Here is a 15,680-nt window from a genome sequence, read left to right on the forward strand (position 1 = left end):
GTGTTAAAAGGGTTTTTATTTATTTAGAAAAAAATAATCCTTATGACAATTCTGTTGGTCTTTCCCAATTCATGTTTCTTAAGCTCTCTAAAGAATTTGATTGCATGATGTAGCCTTTTTCCCCTTCTGCCTCTCTTTTGAATTTGTTAATAAGAAACTCAAAAATACAGAACTTCACTTTTTAGAAGTTCAGAACTGAACCCAGAGCACACTTAGAAAGACATACAACACACAACCACATGAAGAATCTAGAAAGAGTAACAAGAAGTAGTGATAATCCTAGAATAACATTTGTCATCAGTGCTTGATTTGTTGCAACTTTTTCTTTTCAAAGTCCCATATTCTAGGGGTAGACTTTTTAGCTGTGACTGTACAATAAAATGGGCTTCCCTGGTGGCTCAGACAGTAAAGAATTCGCCTGCAGTGCAGGAAACCAGGGTGTGATCTCTGGCTTGGGAAGATCTTTTGGAGAAGGGAATGGCAACCCTGTCCATTATTCTTGCCTGGAGAATTCCATGGACCAGAGGCACCTGGTGGGTTATAGTCTCTGGGGTTGCAAAGAGTCAGACAAAACTGAGTGACTAACACATACAACAAAATGCTGGAACTTCCAAGAAATTAATGAGTAGACTATATCTCTAGTCCAAGATTAATTCCATACATGAAGGTACCAGTTTTTTCCCTTTTATTATTTATATTTTGCAAACAGCTTCAGCCAAATTATAGTAAGTTAAATTTGGGTAAATTTCCTTGTTTTTCCTTCATGCTTGGTAACATGCAGATCACTGCATAATAGTTTTTGTGCTAAATAATAATATAGTTTTTAATATTCGTGACATAATAATTTGGTTTATTTATTGATATAAACTAAAAACCTAGAAGGCAAAAAATTATCTAAAGACCCTCCAAGTATGATCCTCAAATCAACAACATCAGCATCATCTGGAAGCTTTTTAGAAATGCAGACTCTCTGGTTTCTTTCCCCTTTCTTCCCCCATACCTAGTGGATGAGAATCTGCATTTTAAAAGGATCTCCCAAGTGACTTGTAAACTCATTAAACTTTGAGACGCACTGGTTTAACATCATGAGAAAAATCATGACTTAGTGGTGGAATTAAAGTCATGTGATTTTTGAGGCTGTGGTTCGTTTTGCTTGTCTTGGTCATTGGGATAGACTAACGAACTATAGAGGTTTCACATTTTACAAATGGTCTTAATTTCCTGTATTAGGATTAGGACCCCCACCCATTCACATTTTAATTTTATAAGTAGTATTCTAAAAATACAACTGATACAGAATATTTATTGAATTTATATTTATTTGTAGGAGAAAATGCTGAGAAGCTCTTGCAGTTCAAGCGGTGGTTCTGGTCAATTGTAGAGAAGATGAGCATGACAGAACGACAAGATCTTGTAAGTGTTTTCATAAAATTTGTAGAAGAATATGTAAAAACCTTAAATACTCTGTATGAAAGACAGCCTTTTGTTTTAAATTGGTAATGATTTTAATTTTGGCTAAGGAAATTGAAGACCAGAAATAAAAGGCAATTTTGTTTTTCTATTCTACAGTAGGACATCTGAAGTATGAGTAAAACTATAAACAGAGTAAAATACATCTTAGCTATTAAAATGCTATCCTTAGTCCCAGAATATACAATACCACCTTAGTGTTGAGACATGTTTTTCCCCCTATAGTGAGTGCTAATGTATGTTAGTGGCCTCTTTCGTCCATCCTTAATCTTTTTGACTAGCTGCAAGTGTTTGCAAAATTTTTTAACAGAATCGTAATTGCTCTGTATACTATGAATAGAGTAACTTAATTGTGGCACTAGGTCTCTGATTTTAATCTTTAAAGTATTAGGACTTCCCTGGTGGCTCAGATGGTAAAGAATCTGCCTGCAATGCTGGAGACCCAGGTTCGATCCCTAGGTTGCCAAGATCCCTTGGAGAAGGGAATGGTCTATGATTTTAATCTTATTACTTATTAAGTTAATAAATTAAGACAATAAATCATAAATTAAGACAGTATAAACTTTGATCATATTGAAGTCTATCAAGTCTGTAGCGTTTATGTCCAACTGTGATTATATCCAAATCAACCTGTCCATTAGCCTTAAAAGGTAGTCCCCTGTAGACTTTCTTGTAGAAATTTGAGGGACACTCCTTATTCAGAAAATCTCTATTCATATTCCTCATAGTTCCCTATGACATTTGCCCCTGTTGAACCAGCCTTAGTTCTCAGTATTCTAAACCTCTAAACCACAGTATTCCAAACCTCTGTGTATAATGTATATAATGTATACATAGAGGTTTATAATGTATAAAAAATGATACAATTTCTAGATATATCCCCCAATTTTATTTGAGAGGGGGAAATAGTTGGGCAGGAAAGCACAGAGCTTGCAGTTTCCGATTTACCTTGAAAGGTAGTTAGTAACTTACTTTTTGTGGGGAGGGGGCCGTGCGTTTAGCATTCCTTCATCTTCACATGGCCCCAGGCGCCTTCCAGTATTTCCCTACTGTAGCAAGACAGGTTGTCCAGCAGTCCTAGCTGTCAGGTTTTTTTTTGTTCTTGGCTTGGCCATCTGGTAGTTTCCTAGGCTTCTCCCTAGGTTCGTTCCTTATAATTCCATGTATTTTAACTTTCATAAACTTGTAGACCAATCCTGAAGTCCCTACCAGTGCAGATACTGTATCTGTACCTGTTGGTTTTAGGAGTACCTGAGTTGCTTATTAGGGTTCCTGTAGTCAGTCTGGATTCAGAGCAAAACCAATAAATATGTCCTGTCTAGTCAGCCAAGTTAAAATCCCACTGCATTTCTGCCATCTCCTAGAAGAGAAATTTGCTAACTATTCAGTCTTTTACAAAAGAGAGAGAATATCTCCCTCTGTGGGGGCCTCAAAATGTCCAGCAGCAGCTTTAATTGTGAGCTTCACTCTTTAAACTCCTGTATTCTTTGGGCTTAGCAGTATATCACGGTGTCCTTTACCTCCTCCTCTTCCTCTTTTGGGAGGTTATCTTCACATATTGTTAGGCTTTTCCATATGTGTCTTAGGGACATAGGAATATAACGGTTTCCTAAACTCTTCTCCCTTGAATTACTAGCCCTAGGGTTATGTATGGAATAAAACTACATACATAGTGTATTTCCCTCTTGGAAAGTCATAGTTCACTAGTAAAAGTTTTGAGAAGTCCTCTGTTATGTCTTTATCTTTTTCCAACTTCTACACTTTTTCCAGCAGTGTAGTAATCTGGCTCTGGGTAACCACATTTATCCTTGGAGAAACACTTTACATTGTTTGTTTTTTACCTGTAAAATGAGTAGGTTGGGCCAGGTTTATGTCTACAGTACCTTCTAGCCCTTTTATAAATTCTTTGAAGATTTTGGAGACGCTGACACTTGAAGAGTTTCGTTTTTCCCTGCTTCCTCCTGTAGAATTCTAGATGAGATTTCTCACATAACTATGCTTCAGGAACTAGTTTAGGGTTCCTAGTCACTCTGAGATAATGAATATATTTGTTTGTATGTGTTAAGTCGCTTCAGTCATGTCCAACTCTTTGTGACCCTATGGACTGTAGCCCACCAGGTTCCTCTGTACCTGGGACTCTCCAGGCAAGAATACTGAAGTAGGTTTCCATGTCCTCCTCCAGGGGATCTTCCCAACCTAGGGATGGAACCCACAACTCTTAACCTCCCCTGCATTGGCAGGCTGGTTCTTTCCACTAGCGCCACCTGGGAAGCCCTTTTATTTGTCTGTTTAGTTGTGTACTATAAATGCAAGATTTTAAAAGCTTTACCTTAAGAGATAGTCACTGTCTACTATCAATGAAGAAAGGTATGTATTAATAAAAATATTTCAGGAAAGTATATCTTTGGTTTTATTTAAAGAAAAAATAATTTATACTATATTACACAAATGAGATGTGTTTTAAAACTCAATGTTAGCATGGCTTATTGCATGGATTTTGGTGTACAGTAGATGCTGTCTGACACTTAATTACTATTACAAAATTATTGTATATCACAGTGCACCACTAAAAAATATTGGGTGGTTTTGCTAGTAGATAAAATGCAGAATAACTTTTTGATAGCCTCTGTGAAGTTTGAACCTTTTTCAGAGACCTTGTGCCTTATTCCCACTAAGAGACGCTCTGCGAAATTTAGCAACAGGAAGGGCTCTTAGACAGCATTTGGTCAGGTAGCCTCATGTTACAAATGAGAAGCTGAGGCATTGAAACATAGTCACTTTTCTACATAGCTGACACTTTTTTCTCTTCCAACCCTGAAACTTTCCTTTTCAATATAAGAAATTTAAAAGACAGTTCTAAATGATACCCCTTTGTAGGTTTTAACACAAGAATGGGGCTGTATGTATAATTGCCAGAATTAAGGGTTGAATGTTAATCTCTTAAAAGCCAAACGTGTAATTATTATACTCATGTTTAGGTTTACTTTTGGACATCAAGCCCTTCATTACCAGCCAGTGAAGAAGGATTTCAGCCTATGCCCTCCATCACAATAAGACCACCAGATGACCAACACCTTCCTACTGCAAATACTTGCATTTCTCGACTTTACGTCCCACTCTATTCCTCTAAACAGATTCTCAAACAGAAATTGCTACTCGCCATTAAGACCAAGAATTTTGGTTTTGTGTAGAGTATAAAATGTGTGTATTGCTGTGTAATATTACTCGCTAATTTTGTAGATTTTTCCCATTTGTCTATAAGAGTTTATGGAAGTTGATGCTGTCGCATACCCTGTGGTACCTTTACCTTAAAGAGATGAATGCAAACATTCCTTGCTGAGTTTGTAGCTTAAAGGCCTGAGGAGCACTAGCAACATTTGACTATAATGGTTTGCTAGTCAACAACTTCTGGGTCTAACCCCAGCCAAAGATGACAGCAGAACAACATAATTTACACTGTGATTTATCTTTTTGCTGAGGGGAAAAAATGTAAAACGTTCTGAAAATTCACTGCTGCCTTTGTGGAAAGTGTTTCAGCAAAGGTTCTTGTATAGAGGGAATAGGGAATTTCAAAATAAAAAATTAAGTATGTTCTGTGTTTCATTTTAACTTTTTTTATGGTGTTTAATTTGTGGTTGGCTGCGGTTGTGTATCGTATATGGAACTTGTAAAAAAGTTCTGAACATTCAGATCTTAAGAAATGAAATCACTTTTACCTATAAAAACCACTTTTATTGCAGTTTGACTGCATTGAGCTCTAGGATATTAAATGATATCACTAATATTTTGCATGTAATTTGTTCATTTGAGGGCACTTTTTTGTACATATGATGGGGGCCAATGCACAGTACTTTATCACAATCAACTTTTTTCTTTGTATCCCTATTTCAATGAGCAGTCAGTCAGGTATACTGCACTTCAGTTCTAACTAGACATTTGTACTAAGGCATTTCAGTTATGTAAATTCAGCCTGGGCACTTTCTGATAACTGTAAAATGTTTTATAAGATCATGATTATTGAAGATACATTTTGGAAAATTTTAAATGTTCGTGAGCAGCTTAACTACTTTTGTATCTAGCCTTTTTTAAGTATCTTGTTACATTTACTTTTTTAAATAAATTACAGAAGAAATGTCAAGTAATACTGAAGAAACAATAGTTTTTATTTATGTAGTTGTACATTTTTTAAACTAAGGGCAATACAGTATTCGACACGGTTATGTGCATAAAAATTTTGTTTTAAAAAACTGAATGTACACACGGACTATAAGAAACAGAAGGAAATTGGTCCACATTTTACAGTTAGCAGAGAATCCTGAATGGCACTGGCCAGGCCACGTTTTCTTTTATACAAATGGGGGAAGTAAAATGAGCCTTACTTGGCATCAGAAGTCAATCCAGTTATGTTTAATAACTGAAGTTCTTTTTTGATGATCCATTAACTATGTAGCTTAGGATCATTATCTCTAAATTCTTGTGGTTTTAGTAGCTTTATTCAGTGGCATAATAAGGAACACTTTTCTTCACCATGTCTTCAATAATGTGACTTAGACCAGTCACTTTTCATCTTGAAAATGAGGAGAGAGTCTCTGGAGTCTTTCCTTATTTGTCGTTCCTTTGTAGGACTCCTGGCCTTTGGGATGTTTTTCACATTCAGAGGCACTGTGCTTTATTATACATGTGTGTATATATATATATATGTGTATATATATATATATAAACAAACTTCCTTCAGAAGACTGAACCACATTATTTTCAGCCCTGCTGACACAAAAATATTAAAAACTAAAGCAACAGTGGTGAAACTCATTGTACTACTTAAAACTTAATATGATGTATTAGATGTGTAAATTAACCAAAGGTTATTTTACAAAATGAGACATTGGTTTTTATGTCTAAATGCTATTTCCGAATAAATGAAATAGTAATTAGATTAAGAACTGATTTTCATCAGTGTGTCTGAAAAACTTCTGTATGCACATGATGGAATTGATAAAATATTAAATGAGAACAAACTAGATATGATTAGGACATTTGAAAACCTAATTGTGAACTTATTTTTAATAGTTATTGAAAGAATGAAAGTATTTAAAATAATGCACAATGTCTTAAGTCTTCCTAAATCAAGATTTTGGTTAAAATGCTTTTAGGAATATTAAAAGCAGAGTGAGTTTTTTTTGTTGTTGGTTTTTTTTTTTTTTTTTAAGTAAAGCATAAAATGGTTCTAAATGTAAAATAAAGTCATATAAAATAAAGTTCTCTTTTGGTCTTGTTTAGTGATTAAATCTAATGAACTTGAAAACAAATTTAGGAAGTGAAGACCAAGAATGAACTTTACTCAAGGTTTTCAAAGTTTTGCTACTTTTTTTTTCCCCCTGAATTACCTGAATATCAAGATTGTGCCCTATAAATGGCTTCCTGGGGAATACTTAAGAAGATTTTTAAATAGTGTAATTTCACTATTTATATTTAGTACTTGCCCCTAAAGATAAATTTATCTCCTAAAGATAGTATTTTTGTCTATTTAGAGGTAGTCCAATGTCTAGGTCTAAAACTGAGATCTTCCCTTGAGGTAGTAGTTCTTATGCTTCTGAAGGTGTGATTGTCTCATGCCTGTTAATGCAGATTCCTAAGCTTTCCTCATCCTCTCAATCACATTTCGACTTAATAACTCATAAGAAATCGTTATTCTTAACAGCATCCCAGATGATTCTGAAACACTGTCCAGAGCATTCCTTCTATTCATGAATATAAAGTTCCCTGTTGGTAAATTCCCCAGAGCCAAACCTTTCCTTCTTATGGAAAAGTACTTTTATTAATCATCTACTCCTGGATTAGGTTCTTCCTCTTGTGCCTGGGTAAAAAAAATTTCACTGTTAACATTAACCTAAAGATAGGCATTAACATAGAGATTAATTCTTCCCTAAACATCGTTTGATTAATACAGAAATGTATTTAAAATGTGACTTAGTCATATCAAAATACCATGAATTAAATATAAGCAAAGAATCTTACATTACCTCATAAAATTAAAAATCACTGGATTGTTTGCAAACATGAAAGTTCTCTTTTATTGAGTATTTACTGTGTGCTAGGCAGTGTATCAAATGCGTTCTTTTATATCATTTTATTCTATGGCACTATTACCATCCTCACCGAGAGGAAATTTGGCACAGATTAAATAATTTGCTCAAGGTTACAGAGCTGGTAAGTGCTGAAGTCAGATGTCTCCAGCCCTTCTGGAGATTGCATTCCCAAACATCAGGTCCACAATTTTTTGGAATGTATGATTATAATTAAGTGAGTTGGTCATGGTCATTAAAGGTCCTGAGCACCCATTTTCAATATGTAGGTGTGTATATATGCAGAGGGGTTCCCCCAAACTACCAAGCAATGTGCTGACACCAGGTGAAAGTGAAAGTTGCTCAGGCATGGTCTGACTCTGCGACCCCATGGACTGACCATACAGTCTGTGGAATTCTCCAGGCCAGAATTCTGGAGTGGGTAGCCTTTCCCTTCTCCAGGGGATCCTATAATTCAACTCAGTTCTGACACTTATCTGCCTAGAGATAGCATCCAATTTCAAGGTAAAGACCCAGCTTCCACTGCTGAAACCAATTGCAAGCCCGAATAGTGAATAGTTACCTGTACTTCTGAATAGCTATAAATCAGGGGCTCCTATGACCACTTCCTTGGGTTTGATGAATCTGCTGAAGTGGCTCACAGAACTCAAAATTAACATTTTACTTACTAGATAACATAAAAGGGTATAACTCAGGAACAGCTGGGTGGAAGATAAACACTGGGCAAAGCCTGAGAAAGGGTGTGGAGCTTCCATGCCCTCTCTCTGCAACTCTGTGTGTTCACCAGGCACCAGGCCGTCTGAATCCAGTCTTCCCGGGTTTTTATGAAGGCCTCGTCACACAGGCATAATTGACTAAATCACTGACCACTGGTGATTGATTCAACCTCCGGCCCATAGGGCCTCCCTCATAGCTCAGTCAGTAAAGAATCTGCCTGCAATGCAGGAGACCTGGGTTCGATTCCTGGATTGGGAAGATCCCCTGGAGGGAGGAGGAAATTGCAGTCCACTCCAGTATTGTTGCCTGGAGAATCCCATGGTCAGAGGAGCCTGGTGGGCTACAATCCACGGGGTCCACAAGAGTTGGAGACGACTTAGCGACTAAACCAGCCAACAGCCAATCCACGGGGAGTTTGAGGAAAAGTTGCTTGGTGCCCCTGGCAACCAGAATCTATCCTAATGAGTGGTCCAAAAAGTCACCATTTTATTATTACTTCGGAAATTCTGAGGATTTGAGGAGCTCAGTGCCAGAAACAGAGATAAAAGACCAAATATGTATTGCTTATTATAAATCACGATACCACAGTCATAGAATAATGAAATAGTCTCTAACTTGTCTTATGTTTGTACATAATTTCATTATAATAAAAACAATATATATACTAAAATTTTCAAAGAATTTAACACCATTCAGGTTGGAGAAATGAGGGTCTCTGCGGGTACACTGTAAGCCAGTAGTAGCATGAAGTCACACACTTTGTGCACCAGAGGCTAAGCTGCCTTCAGTCACACCACACAAATCTCTGTAGGTAGATTGGAGGCTATTCCAGTTACTGTGTTTGCACAACCAATTATCTTTAAGGTTAGCGGTATAAAACAATCATTCACTGTGCTTACAGACTCTGTGTTAGGAATCTCTGCAGGACACCATCATGATGGCTTGTCTCTGATGTCCAGGGTTTCAAGTGGAAGGAAGACTTGATGGCTGCTAGCTGGAATCCTCTAATAGTTTGTTCATTCACACATCAAGAAGTTGATAGTACCTATTGATTGGGTGCCTCAGGTCCTTCCTACATTGGCTTCTCCATGTCATCTTTCTTTGTAGTCTAGTTTTTGGATTCCTGTAGGATGGTACCTAAGTTCTAAGGCAAACTTTCCAAAAGGTAGAAAAAAACAGGCAAAAGCTGTTCATATTCTTTATGAACTAGACTTAAAAGCCATGTATTCTCTTTGTTAAAAGTCAGTCACTCCAATGGAACATAATTAAAATTCCAGAAATAAACCCATGCATATACAGTCAACTAATATCTGAGGGAGGAAAGAATACTGGAGAAAAAGTCTTTTCAATAAATGGTGCTGGGAAAATTGGATATTCACATGTAAAAGAGTGAAACTAGAATATTACACCACTCACAAAAACTAACTCAAAATGGATTAAATATTTAAATATGAGATCTGAAGCAATCAAACTCCTAGAAGAAATCATAGGAAAAAATCCCTTAAATCCCTGATACAGATCTTGGCAATGATTTTTCAGATATGACACCTAAATTACAAGCAAAAAAATTAAAAGTGGGACAACATCAAACTAAAAAGTTTCTGCATAGCCAAAGAAGTGATCAACAAAATGAAAAGATAACCCATAGAATGTGAAAATATCTGCAAGCCATATATCTAATAAGGGGTTAATACCCAAAGTAAGTAAAACAAATAGCAGCAAAACAGCCAACAAACCAATTTTTAGTTGGGCAAAGGACCTGAATAGACAGTTTACCAAAGAAGATATAGAAGTGGCCAAAGGTACATGAAAAGATGCTCAACATCACTAATCCTTAGGGAAATGTAAGGCAAAACCACAATGATATATCAACTCAGACCTGTTAAAATAGCTAGCATCAAAAAGCTCAGTCATGCCCAACTATTTGCAACCCCATGTACTATATATAACCTGTCAGGCTCCTCTGTCCATGGGATTCTCCAGGCAAAAATTCTGGAGTGGGTAGCCATTCCCTTCTTCAGGGGATCTTCCCAACCCAGGGATTGAACCTGGGTCTCCTGCATTGCAAGCAGCTTCTTTACTGTCTGAGCCACAAGGAAAGCCCACCAAAAAGACAGGAGATAACAAATGTTGGCAAGGATGTAGAGAAAAGAGAACCCCTGTGTGCTGTTGGTGAGATTGTAAATTGATACAACTACTGTGGAAAACAGTATGGAGATTCCTCCAAAACTTAAAAATAGATCTACCATATGATCCAGCAATTCTTCTGAAACCAAGCAGGACCCTGCAGGGCCTTCTAAAGGACAGAACTCCTGTGACCCTTGACTCTTGTTGGTAGAAAAACTTTAGCCTCCTAGGCCTTCCCTGTGTTTCAAAGAGCAGATTTAATAAGAGAAGTAAGAAAATGCAGAAACAAAGGAAAGTAGGCAAACAAGAAAAAATAATAATTTGACTATAAAATAAAGTCGAGGACCTTTAATTGTTCTCAAGGGCTGTAGTTAATATGCTGAGCCATGGGTTAAGTTGCTTCATTAGTGTCTGACTCTTTGCGACCCCCTGGACTGTAACCCGCCAGGCTGCTTTGTCCATGAGATTCTCCAGGTAAGAGTGGGTTGCCATGCCCTGCTCCAGGGGATCATCCCTGACCCAGGGATCAAAAACACGTCTCTTATTTCTCCTGCACTGGCAGGCAGGTTCTTTACCACTTGTGCACCTGGGAAGCCCCAAACCCTGCAGTTATTCTGCAGACAGTAAAATCCCAACCAGGTGGAGGAAGTTAACCACATGCTGATCAACAGCACTAGACCCCCGGCTGGCTGGATCCAGAAAACTGACAACTGAGATCCCCAAAATAACCACCAGGCCTACTAGCTTCTGCATCCTTCCAAAAGAGCAAGGGTATGTTGGCTCTACTGCGGAGACCCCCATGCCCATCCTCAATTCTGGCTTTTGTAATTATTCCACCAGCTGGGAAGGCTGATGCAGCAAAGACAAGATACATGAGTATTAATGATTAACCTGAATGATCCTTCCACTTCCTTCCCTTTCTGAATCCCGTCTTACATAGGTTAGCTTCTCCATCTCTTTCCCCTTAATGTATATTTTCAATTAATTTAATAAACCATGTGATTCAAGCAACTCAGTTGAGCCTTTCTGTTCTATGACTTCTAGCATAGTCTGATGAGTAGTGTACTTGGAAACTACCATTGTAATTTTCTGCCCCAGTAGTTTCTTTGCATGTAATGTATTAGTAAATCCACGCAACAGTCTTACATGGAAGGAGCTGAGGATACTGACTCAGAGAGGGTAAGTAACTTGTCCAAGGCAGCACGGCTAATAAAGCAGGGAGCTAGAATTCATGCCCAGATGACATGGCTCCAGAATCCACATTCTTTTTCACTAGACTCCTTCACTTTTGCACGTTCAATACACATAAGATGTTTGACAAACAGGAGACATACTGTCTGATGACTTAAATGGTAGAAACTTTGCTCTGTTTAGTTCCACATGGCCTGTGATAAATTTTCTAGCTTCTTTAAGACTCAGTTTCTTCACAGAACTTATTTAACTATTATTTAAAGTTAACCTATGGGAAATTTGTTTATTCAGCACGTGGCCCCTAGTAGTTGTCTAAGTAAGAACGGCTAGCGCTCATCCCCCACTCTAGGGCAGGATTGAGAACAAACCTTCATCATTTTCAAAGCTCAGTTATCTACCCTGTTTGAACCCCACTTCCCGCAACTAATCACAAAACAGGTGCCTGTTGTCAAGGCCAGACAAGGGTTCCCTCAACATTTCAGCTTCAAACGACTTAAGCAAATCTCTCTCGCCTCAGTTCTTGTTTTTGAACCCCACTATTTTTTCGTTCTGTGGGCAGTTACCTGTAGACAGTTCCCCTGAGAAACAGGCCCATGGGCTGCCCAGCGTCTGTCCCTCCGTCCACTCCTCGACTCTGGGCCTGGAAAAGAGCGTTTCGCAGGGACCCCGGGCGCCTTCTACTTCGGGCCGGGTAACCTCAGTCGTTCACCCCAAGCCGGAGCTCCTGGTGGGCCGGCCGAGGGCGGGGGCGTCACTGTGCAGGGCGCTGAGGCGTCCGGGCACCCGCGGCTCGGCTCACAGAGCGCGCGCGGCGCCCGGCACTTGCTAAGAGCTCGTCAAGTGTCACTACAGGCTTAGTTTGGTGATCGAGGTCCAACAGGGCCTTCAGACGCCCTCCTCCGTTATTCTCCCCCTCCTCCTCCGCACGCCCCCCGCCTCCTCCCGCACACTTTCCCCGACCTGTCCTTCTCGGGAGCTTCAGAGCAAAGCTGGGCAGCTTTCTCTCCTCTCTCGCGGTGTCACGGGGACGCCCCCCTTTCCCACCCAGGGCGTGGCTTCCCTCTGCCACCGCTCCACACTGGAAGAGCGCTCTCTCCTCTTTAGCTCCTCCAATGTGCGGTCCGACAGCCACCCGGCCACCTCTCAGGATAGGCCGAGTTCAGTTCAGTTCAGTTCAGTCGCTCAGTCGTGTCCGACTCTTTGCGACCCCATGGGCTGCAGCACGCCAGGCTTCCCTGTCCTTCACCAACCCCCAGAGCTTGCTCAATCTCATGTCCATCCAGTCGGTGATGCCATCCAACCACCTCATCTTCTGTGGTCCCCTTCTCCTCCTGCCTTCAATCTTTCCCAGCATCAGGGTCTTTTCCAATGAGTCAGTACTTTACATCAGTGGCCAAAGTACTGGAGTTTCAGCATCAGCATCAGTCCTTCCAATGACTATTCAGGACTGATTTCCTTTAGGATGGACTGGTTTGATCTTTTTGCAGTCCAAGGAACTCTCCAGTCTTCTCCAACACCACAGTTCAAAAGCATCAATTCTTCGGTGCTCAGCTTTCTTTATAGTCCAACTCTCACATCTATACATGACTACTGGAAAAACCATAGCTTTGACTAGACGGACCTTTGTAGGCAAAGCAATGCCTCTGCTTTTTAATATGCTGTCTACGTTGGTCATAACTTTTCTTCCAAGGAGCAAGCGTCTTTTAATTTAGGCCGAGTTAGCGCGACATAAACCGTGTTCCTGACGCACGGCGAGAACTAGCTGGACAGTCTCGATCGTAAGAGGTCCGGGCACCTCCAGCACTGAGAGGCTAGAAGACCGAAACGCCGGAGGGGCCGAAGGCAGCGGGCCGGGAGGGGAGGCGGGGCCAGTTGGAGAGGCGGGACCTAGTGGAGGAGGCGGGGCTCCAGGTGCAATGGGCGTGGCCCCAGAGGTTCAGTAGGCGGGGCCCAAGGCGCAGTAGGCGGGACCTAGTGGAGGAGGTGGGGCCCGAGGTGCAGTGGGCGCGGGTTGGCAGGCTCAAGGGGAGACCTTTACGGCGGAAGGCGGTGCCCGCGCGGTGGCGAAATTTGGCGAGTACGTTACTCCGGCTGCGGCGGGAGGTGGGGCCGGCGCAGTGGAGTGGGGCGGGGCAGTCGGAGTGGGCGCGCCCCAGCGTGTGTGTGGAGGCGGGGCCAGGCCCGATCGGGGACAGGTCCTCAATGGGCAGGCGAGAAAGCGGGGGTCGGCCGGCGCCGTAGAGCGGGGCGGGGCCGGCCGGAGTAGGAGCGGTCCCTGCACCAGGGGGCGGGGCCTACTCAGAGCACCCGCCGGCCACCTGGTTCTGTCCCAGTTGCAGTGGCCCGAGGCTCTCGGTTTCCCCTGCTCCAGTAGCTCTGGCGGAGTCTGCGCGATGGGAGACCCGGAAAGGCCGGAAGCGGCCAGGCCCCAGCCAGAGGAGGTAAACAGCGCTGTCGCTTCCTCTCCCGCCCCGCTGTCACGCCTGGCCTCTGGGTTGCGAGCTGCGGCGGGGACCTGCAAAGTGCAGGACCTGTGTGGTAGATTTTACTCGTTGCCTCCTGAGACCCGGGGTAGGCCGGGCCTCGAGCTCTCGCCGCAGCCTCGTTTCGTCTTTTCGAGCGCCCAGAAGGCCGTCCCCGCGTAGGGGTGAGGAGGGAGCCGGGTTTCTGCTCTGTTCTGTTTCGGGGCGACCCGAGGGCAATACCCTGAGACTTCAGATCCCGGCAGGGCGCACCCTCTTCCATCCTTCCCTGTTCTGGAGCCCTGGCAGGGGAGGTTGAGGCTAGGGCCGAGGACTGGTGGCCCTACTGGAGAAATGCATTCCATCTCTGGGGTGGTTAATAGGACTTGGAAGGATGCGTGTAGAAACTGACACAGGTGGATGGGGTGAACTGATCAGTAGAAAGGCTTCGGGAAGTCCTCATAACAATGGCAACGATCAGGTTAGGAGACCAGTTTTCCTCAGACTCCGCTAAACGAGCTATGAATCTTTGGGGGTACCACTTTCTTCATTTCTACAGTGGAAATGATACTTCCTTCACAAAGAATTAAGTAATGTGCTTTATGCAAAGTATCACGGAAGTTGTGGGTGCTTAATAAAACCTACCTTAACGTGTTCATCTTCTCGGCTTCTATATTAGGGAAAGTTTTAGTCGCTCAGTAGTGTCTGCCTCTTTGCAACCCCAAGGACTGTCTGTAGCCCATCAGGCTCCTCTGTCCATGGGATTCTCCAGACAAGAACACAGGAGGGTAGCCATTCCCTTCTCCAAGGGATCTTCCTGACCCAGGGATGGAACCTGGGTCTCTTGCATTGTGGGCAGGTTCTTTACCATCAGAGCTTCTAGGGAAGCCCTTCTATATTAGTAGAGGTACATAACAACAGTAAACACACTGGGATTCATTATGCTATAGAGCTGTAGGGTAGTTAAAATTGTTGTGCTATAATTTTCTTACCCTGTTATTTTGTAGATACTTCTAAACCTGTTGCTGTGTGTGGTATCTTTGATTATTTTTAATAGAGTTTCAGCTCCCAGAGATTCAGCTCTCAGATTCACAGAGGTTCTTACATTTCTTCAGAAAGGTGTAGCTTCCAGATTTGGGATTTTACTTTATTTTGACTTTGTAAACATTTAGTAACTAACAAATTGTAAATAGCCCTCAAACTTTCTCTTCCTCTTTTGAAACAAACACATTGTCCTACTGTAATGGGACAATTCAGATATTTTTGTTTGTGGTGGTAGCTCCAACAGTTCAGACTTAAGACCTGGAAGTTAATTTTTATTTATTATCCATATCTCAGTACAGACCCACAAAGACAGAGGCAGAACTTTAGATCTAGAATGAAGTTCAATGAGCACCTGTTTCACAGTTTTTAACTTGAGATGCAAGGATGCCTTAAGTACTTTATTTCTATAGACATATTGGTGCAGCTTGGGCCACCTGCATCAGAATCACCTGGAAAACGTTGTAAGAAATGTAAATATCTGGGTCTACGCCCCAGATATAGTGAATCGAAGTCTCTTGGGATGGGTTTGGGACTGCATTTTTAACAAGCGCTTCAGATGATCCTGGTACACAGTTTTGTTTTGTTT

At 41.4% G+C, this 15,680-nt stretch overlaps 2 protein-coding genes across 9 annotated transcripts in view; both read left to right on the plus strand.

The window, feature by feature from the left end:
* Positions 1 to 5,061, plus strand: part of UBR5 (ubiquitin protein ligase E3 component n-recognin 5) — a 133,864-nt gene extending 128,803 nt beyond the window's left edge. For all 6 annotated transcript variants that reach the window (XM_043484024.1, XM_043484026.1, XM_043484029.1 and 3 more), the window contains exons 58-59: positions 1,328 to 1,413; positions 4,449 to 5,061. In XM_043484024.1, coding sequence (XP_043339959.1) covers positions 1,328 to 1,413; positions 4,449 to 4,661 — 299 coding nt within the window. In that variant the 3' untranslated portion in view covers positions 4,662 to 5,061. The remainder of the gene's footprint in view (positions 1 to 1,327; positions 1,414 to 4,448) is intronic.
* An 8,513-nt stretch (positions 5,062 to 13,574) lies between these two features.
* Positions 13,575 to 15,680, plus strand: part of RRM2B (ribonucleotide reductase regulatory TP53 inducible subunit M2B) — a 37,068-nt gene continuing 34,962 nt past the window's right edge. For 2 of the 3 annotated variants that reach the window (XM_043483813.1, XM_043483812.1), the window contains exon 1: positions 13,765 to 14,029. In XM_043483813.1, coding sequence (XP_043339748.1) covers positions 13,982 to 14,029 — 48 coding nt within the window. In that variant the 5' untranslated portion in view covers positions 13,765 to 13,981. Of the gene's footprint in view, positions 13,666 to 13,764; positions 14,030 to 15,680 lie in introns of those variants that run through there. The other variant, XM_043483814.1, reaches the window with a different exon arrangement.

The sequence above is a fragment of the Cervus canadensis genome, chromosome 12, assembly GCF_019320065.1.
Source record: "Cervus canadensis isolate Bull #8, Minnesota chromosome 12, ASM1932006v1, whole genome shotgun sequence".
Lineage (NCBI taxonomy): Eukaryota > Metazoa > Chordata > Mammalia > Artiodactyla > Cervidae > Cervus > Cervus canadensis.